Raw genomic sequence first — 7847 nt, 5'->3', positions numbered from 1 at the left:
TCTTTCACTTCTAGTTTCTAACCTCTGATAAGGTAAAATGTTTCTGATGTGTGGGAACCTTCTTGCTAAGATAAGTGTTACTAATCATAATTTCGTGACCCCTTTAAATCTCAATTTGGCCACTGTTGCAAACCCAGGTGGGAGTTAATGAAAAAAGTAATCATTGCAGTTGATTTGTATTTTGAGGACCTAAGCAAAAACCCTGCAGCAGCCAGATCCCCAGTTTTGTCCATCAGAACCAGACTGATTCTTACCAGTTCCTCTCCTTCATGTCAATTATTTCTTTCATTGAATATTTTTTTCATCGCATCAATCTTTTTATTTGCCTTGAGGAAGCAATATTTGACCATACTAGGGGAAAAAAAAAAAAACACCTCTGTGGCCAAATAGTTATCTACTTACATTCACCAAACAAACCTACTTTCCAAACCTTGAAGGTTTGCATGGACTGTACATCTCTTTCTCAGGGGAAACAATATGCGGCTGAGAACACAATCCAGCTTCGGAGGCTGACTCCATCTTTAACCATTTCTCAAGTCAGAAAAGGTCATGAAAACAATTTTGAGTAGTATCCTCTGTGGTGTTCATTAAATCCTTGTAATAAGAAACATTACATCAAGATATATACGTATGAGCCAAAAAGGATGAGGGTCAGACATGAGGCAATGTCTAGAATAGCATAGGAGAGGGAGAGACAGGGGCATCTGTCCAGTTTCTGTCCATCCTCTGGCTCTCTCCTTCCCAGGTCTTTTACCAGAGGTAAAGGAATGAGGATCTCTATCCGTTTCCCTGCTATTTTTCTCTCCTGAAAAGCAGATCTTCAAGTGTTTGAAGAGAGAGCACAAAGGAGGCAGGGCCTCCTCATTCAGGGTTGGGGGGTACTCATCAGTTTCACATGCAAATAAAAGGACTGAGAATATGAATATTGAGGAATTTCCAGGAAGAGAATTTGGAAGATGATGAGTGTCCTCATTTATGATCCCAGAAAAATAGCTGTGTGACAATCCTTAGAGAAATTTCTTGGAAATGTGTAATTTCACAACTTAGTCTCTCAGTTACCTCCTGTTTATACCTCTACATAATTAAGACAGAAAGTCAGGGATGTGCATATAGGTGTTTCAGATAAAAACTGGGAAAAAGCAGTTGCTGATGCTTCTATGGTTAAAGACCTCAGGTGAGAGAGCAGGTAGATGCAAGAGCAGGAGAAAATACGCTAAATTGTTGAGACCAGGGAAGGATCAACATTGGGAATCAAGATTTAGAGGGGGGCCTGTCTATTTAAGGAGCAGAAACTCATATTCCTTTTCTACCTTTCTTCTATCAACATGTTATTTCTTTTATCCTCTCCATATAGAAACCCCACTGAAGGCAAATTTTGCTGGAAGTTTTGGAGTAATAGACACCCAGGGACTATTTGATGAGCTGCAGCAAAGGAAAAACATTGGTTCGTATGCTCATCCATTTATTAATTCAGCCATCAAACCAATATGGAGAGTTTTCTGTGTGCTAAGAGCTCAGTTAGTATTGAGACCTGAGGAGGTCATAAATCACCTAAGCAGGTGAGAGCTGTGCCAAGTACGGAATGACAGGTAGGAATTAAGAGAAGAAAGGAGAGAGAGGTTTACGCAGAGGAGTAGGTCTTGAAAAATTTCAGAGACATGAGTTTATGACACATTTAGGCAAAGAGAAGCTTTTCTGAATGATCGGAATTTAGGGTAAGAGGTGAGAAGTGTGGAGAAATAAGGCTAGAGGGTCAGGGTGGAGCTATGATACACCAAGGAGTTTGCATGTTTTCAGAAGGTGGCAGGAAGGCATTCTAAGTGTTTTAGGTAGGACAGTGATATCATCAGATTTTCATTTTGGAAACATCAGTCAAGTGGCTGTGGGCCAGAATTGAAGGTGTGGCTTCCAACCAGGAGGGAACCTGTGCAATAGACCTAGTAGGAAATGAAATTGTTTGCCTCTTGTCCAATGCAATTGATGCCATTAACATGCAGAGCACATCCAGGGAAGACCCAGAGTCATGGGTATTTCCCATGACTCTCTTCTATTCTGCTCAGTAAAAGAAAAAATTGGAATGCAAGAGAGCAAACTCCATTCATTAAAAGTCAAGGGAATCTTTGACAAACTATAGTATTTTAAAGGTAAATCATAACTATTTCCTTAGCATACCTCTCAACTGATTAGAAACCACCAGAAATGATGCAAAATGCCCGTCCTCCAAAGGGTCAGAACAAAGATGTTCGTCCATACTTAAACAATTTGTGTATGATATGACCATTTTTATCACTCCAGAGATGCTATCTGCTTTGGTTTTTTATACCTATGAAGACTGACAGTGATGACAGCCAATGGTGGCCTTTTACCTTTCTAGCTAGGCGTGTTACAAAATAGGAAGTATGCAAAAATATTTCTAACAAGGCAAAACAGAACATTGAAGTTCACTTTACGATCCTGTGTTTTTTCTTGTCCCTCATTACATGACCAATTCCCCTGTGTCAGTGTATAGGACTCTCAGGACCTGGAGTGGAGAGAATCAGAAGGTAGGTGGGCTCTGCATGAGTGTCCCCATATTCCCAGCCCCATTCTAAGCATCAACTTAATCTGAGTGCCATGTTTCTCACAGTCCCTCATCATTTCAGGGTCATATGTAAACATCCTGATGCAATTTCCCTCTTCCTCCAGTATTTAGTGAGTACCATAGAGGATTTTACTCCAAATTCTGTTTGTGACCTTTGTAGGATCTTACTTTATGGTACTGAAATGGTTTAAGCCTTGATATCCATGCTTTCGTTGGACCGTTTAACTAATCCTTTAACTTCACAGATGAAGGTCACTTTCTCAACTGGCAAATGTCCAAGAAGTATCTGGCCCTGTTCCTGCAGGATATTGATGGTTCCTGGTATAGGAAGCATTAAGCGTTTACGAGTGTGGCTTAGTATTTGGTAAAAACATTTTTCTTTCTTTCTTTTTCTTCCCCTGCAATACTCTGTCCAAATGTGTGAGATACTCTCTCAAATTTTCTCACCTCTGAGACACAATTGTCTGACGCTTTTCTGAGTCCCTGACTAAACAGATAACCCACATCAAGTTACTGAGCTTCACTTGACCTCATGTTCCATGTTTGTGTTAGAGTGAGTATGGGCCATTTTGTCTCTTAGGTCCAAAGTTGCTCTTAACTTTTTAGATTTGATGATTCTAAGCCAAGATAAAGAAGAAAAGAAGATAGATAAGTGTCCCAGAGGCCAATGGACAGGGGTTGATCAACATTATGAAATGTGGCATGTAGCAAATAACAGAAGGTAGGATTCGAAATGTTTTCATATTAAAGCATTTATGCCGAACACTTCACTTCAAGAAATTAAAAAAGTGGAGATACTTAGAGTCTGTCCAGTGTCTGTTTCACATTATTCTCCTTCCTCAACCATCTAGCTGATGTGTCAACAACATGGAACCAGAAAATCAAACAAGAGTTTCAGAATTTTTACTCCTGGGATTTTCACAAGACCCAGAGCATCAACCCATCCTATTTGGGCTGTTCCTGTTCATGTTTGTGACCACCTTGCTTGGGAACCTGCTCATCATCCTGGCCATCAGCTGTGATCCCCACCTCCACACCCCCATGTACTTCTTCCTATCCAACTTGTCCTTTGCTGACATCTGTTTCACCTCTACCACTGTCCCAAAGATGCTGCTGAATATCCAGACATGGAGTAAATCCATCACTTATGCAGGCTGCATCACCCAAATGTATTTTTTCATGGTTTTTGGAGGTATGGACACTTTTCTCCTAACTGTGATGGCTTATGACCGGTTTGTGGCCATCTGTCACCCATTGCACTACCCAGTCATCATGAACCCCTGCCTCTGTGGCCTGCTTGTTCTTGTGTCCTGGTTCATCAGCTTATCATACTCCCTGATCCAGACTCTGTTGATATTGCGGCTGTCCTTCTGTACCAATTGGGTAATTCCACACTTTTACTGTGAACTTGCTCAGGCCCTCATGCTTGCCTGTTCAGACACACTAGTCAACCATATCCTGCAATATGTGGTGACTGGTCTTCTTGGCATTTTTCCCTTCTCAGGGATCCTTTTCTCCTATACCCGAATTGTCTCCTCAATCCTCACAATTCCATCAGCTTTTGGGAAATATAAAGCATTTTCCACCTGCGCATCTCACCTGTCTGTGGTTTCTTTATTCTATGGAACAGGCCTGGGTGTGTATCTCAGTCCTGATGCATCTTCCTGGAGGGGCATGATTGCCTCTTTGATGTACACTGTGGTCACCCCAATGCTGAACCCCTTCATCTACAGCCTGCGGAACAGGGACATCAAGAGGGCTCTACAAAAAGTTCTCAGGAGAACACTCTATGTTCAGTGATGAGAACATTCGTCCTGGGTTTTGAGCTGACAGTGGCAGCAGCAATTGGTTGAAGACATCCTGCCTCTTAATACCATGGAATTTTGTTCCTCACCGGCATCCATAAGTGATTTTGCTCAGAATTGCCTTGAGAGTACTTTGTCTTAACCTCTTATTGTGACTCCCCTGTTTTTCTCACTTCTGCTCTCCTCATCCCTCCTTTTTCTTATCCATTATTGTACCTGAGCTTGGATTTCCAGTCCTGCAGGTTGATTCCAACCACTTCAAGTACCAGCTTGGAACAATTGATTAAGAATTATGAAATAGTGCATTCTATTTACCACCATTGCTAGTTCTTAGCAAATTCATTCATTTGACATTATTCACTGAGCACTTTTGGTGTGCCAGCCTGTTGTAGCTGTTCCAGTATACAGTAGTGAAGAAAGAAAGAAAAATAGACACAAATCATTGCTCTCATAGAGCTTAAATCCAGGATCTCAGAGTTCATCAAATCACATTGTATGTCCGAACAGAAAATACTCTGACAGATAAATTATTTATTTGGTTGGTAATGAGGCTGAACTTTTCTCCATAGGTTTGTTTAGTGTATTTCCAAAAGAAGTTATGAAAATGTATCACCAGAGACGGAAAAACCGCAGGGTCTAGAGGATTAGAACTAATCAGGCTCTAAGATTTTTTCTGTCTAGTCACTGCAATTTGCAGGTGAATTCACCAAGGCCCAAACACAGGAGTCCAGACAGAGAAAAAAATCTAGCTGAAAGGGGACCTATCTTCAAGTATGTTGTCAAGACAGAGCACTGGATTACAAGTTAGGGGAGTAAGAATCAAATCTCAGATTTGCTGCCCCTTAGGTATGTGATGCTGAGCAGCTTCAGGTGATGCAGAATGTGTGGGGACCAGCATATCTCTTGATAGGTGTTTATTTTCATATCTTCTTAAACATAAAGAAATTACATAACGTGTTAAGTCTTTGGAGGGTGGTGTTTGCCAAGGAACTGCAGGTAGAAAAGGCAAATACAAATGCAGGAATATTCATCTTGGTAAAGATGCCCCTCCGGGAAGATGCATCAGGACTGAGATACACACCCAGGTCTGTCCCACTCCAGGATGGAAGGAGTCTGATGAAATCTCTTGCCACCAAGCAGTGTCCCTGAGAGAGATAGCCATTTCAAAGGACAAAATAATGGGCTTCTAAAAGGGGCACCCACCTCCCCTTTAATCTCTAGGCTTTGAGTCTGAAAATAGGCATGACTCCGGAGACATGGAGAAGAATCATGATTTTCAATTGTGGTAGCTGACATCTGACATTTGCTGACTTACTCTTGATATTTTCAGTCATCTAAGTCAAAAAATACTCCAGATGTCTGCTCACCTATAATCTGTCATCACCACCACAGATCCCTGGAAGTCAGGGACCCCAATTGCCATTCTGGAATTTTGCTCAATCATCCACCTTGCCTCTTAAGGTTAATGATGCCATTTGAGTTTAGAACTCAAGATACTTGTAAACATAATTTAAAACTTCTACTTTAGTTTGGGGGCTAACTAACCAGGCCATATTTAAAAACCCAAGAATTTAGAAGTGAAACAATAGTGGAAATGTTGGATATGCATTGATTAAAACTGACTAATTCCCCTCAGCTTGATAAACTTTAAACAGATTTTTTTCCTTACTATAGATCCCTGACCTCTCTTTTCTTAGAGCATTTACTTTAGAAAACTTGTCATTGCAAATTCCTTTTCTACTCCTTTGAAAAGTGGATAAATCTTCTCCCAGCTTCTTGTCAGTTTTACCCAAGAATATCTATCTTAAGGATCAGAGGAGCCATCTGTTTGAAATGTAATCATCAAGAAAGGGAGCGTCCCTATCTCCCAGCTTCTGTGGGAGGGTGAGAGCCTGAAGTTAACAAGCAGTGAATAGCAAACACGGATGGCCTAATCACATCAACCAAACTCCCCACTAACATCTTCCAGTACTTTTCCATCAGCTCACCTCAGCTTTTAAAATTTTTCCATCTTTTGTTTCAGTGGAGGTGAGTTCAATCTCTCTCCCTTATTTCAGTAGTCTTGATTTCTATTGCAATAGTCCTGAATAAATTCTTACTTACCTGTTGGACTATGATGCAATTTTCCTTTGGTAAGATCAATGACTTTGTAGACTTCATAACAAATTTCTACCGAAGCATTTGTTTCAGCAATGAAATGGCCCAAGGACTCCCCTGTTTAAGCTGATAATATTGCAACTCACAAAGGACTTCAGACTAGAAGAGGAGCAAAACTCACTTTCTTGGTGCATGAGTTTAATTTGGAATAGAATAGCAGAGGCAGCCTGGTATAAAGATTAGCCCTCATAATACTCAAAATGTGTCAGTTCAGTCAGAAGGTAATGATGGTCAAAAAGGAACAGAGACTAAATTGATGGAGGGCACATTAGGGAAATTTAGATGTGTGGTCAGGGAAGGCATTATTAAGTGCTGATATTTAAGTGAAAAGTTGAGTAGGAAAGGGGAAGAAGTTTCTAGGCAGAGAGAAATAAGTGCAATGGTTTAGCGGCTGAAAAGAGCATGGTCTGTTTGAAGAGCTACATAAAAGCCAGTATGTCTAGACAAGTGGTTCTCAAACTGAGTGTGCAACGGAATCATTTGGTGGGCTTCTTAAAATGGAGATAGCTGGGTTCAGGCCACAGAGTTTCTGATTCAATAGGTCTAGAGGGGGACTTGAAAATTTGCATTTATAAGTTCTCAGGTGATGTTGACAGTGCTGGTCCAGGGACCAGAGAAGGAGTTAGAAAGAGGTAGAAGAGACTAAATAATGAAGGTCTTACAGACCCTGGCAAGGAGTTCAAATGTTATTCTAGGAGTAACAGAAAATGATCAGGAGATTTTACACAGAGAAATCACAAGTTTGTGTTTCTTTAAAGACTTTTGTTTTCCTTCTTCTCCCCAAAGCCCCCCAGTACATAGTCATATAGATATTTTTTTAGTTGTGGGTCCTTCGACTTGCGGCAGGTGGGATGCCACCTCAGCATGGCTTGATGAGTGGTGCTAGGTCTGCACCCAGGATCCGAACCAGCAAAACCCTGGGCCGCAGAAGCAGAGCACATGAACTTAACCACTTGGCCACAGGGCCGGCCCCACAAGTTTTGATTACACCTGAAAAACAATCTGGCTGCCATGTAAATGGTTAGAAAGTGAACATTGAGAAGTCAAGTGGAACAATTTTGCAAGAGCAAAACGTTTTTATGAACTCTTTTTGAAGAATGGGAAAAGCAAATAATATAACTGAGACAGTGCTGCTCAGATCATTTAATTACTTTGGAAAAAGGAAAGAGGGTCTAAAATGACAAAATTTGGGGGGCCTGAGTGACCTGGAAGGAAGTAGGTCTCTCACCTGAAAATCTGAACAACTGGATGCTATTGAATTTTGACAGTGTAAACAAGAAGAGAGTTGAGTGCTATGCCTGCCA

The 7847-nt window shown here is 41.0% G+C and overlaps 1 protein-coding gene across 1 annotated transcript; it reads left to right on the top strand.

Moving 5' to 3' along the window:
• Window positions 1-3448: 3448 nt before the first annotated feature.
• Window positions 3449-4381, top strand: OR7H9 (olfactory receptor family 7 subfamily H member 9). The gene has a single exon (NM_001391122.1). It carries the CDS (start codon window positions 3449-3451, stop codon window positions 4379-4381), a length of 933 nt encoding a protein of 310 aa, NP_001378051.1.
• The last annotated feature ends 3466 nt before the right edge of the window (window positions 4382-7847 follow it).

This window comes from Equus caballus, chromosome 7 (genome assembly GCF_041296265.1).
Source record: "Equus caballus isolate H_3958 breed thoroughbred chromosome 7, TB-T2T, whole genome shotgun sequence".
NCBI classification, from domain to species: Eukaryota; Metazoa; Chordata; class Mammalia; order Perissodactyla; family Equidae; genus Equus; species Equus caballus.
This window is presented reverse-complemented; position numbering and strand designations above follow the sequence as displayed.

Excerpts from the sequence above, each read along its gene's own strand:
- OR7H9 (NM_001391122.1), top strand. The coding sequence starts at position 3,449 with ATGGAACCAGAAAATCAAACAAGAGTTTCAGAATTTTTACTCCTGGGA.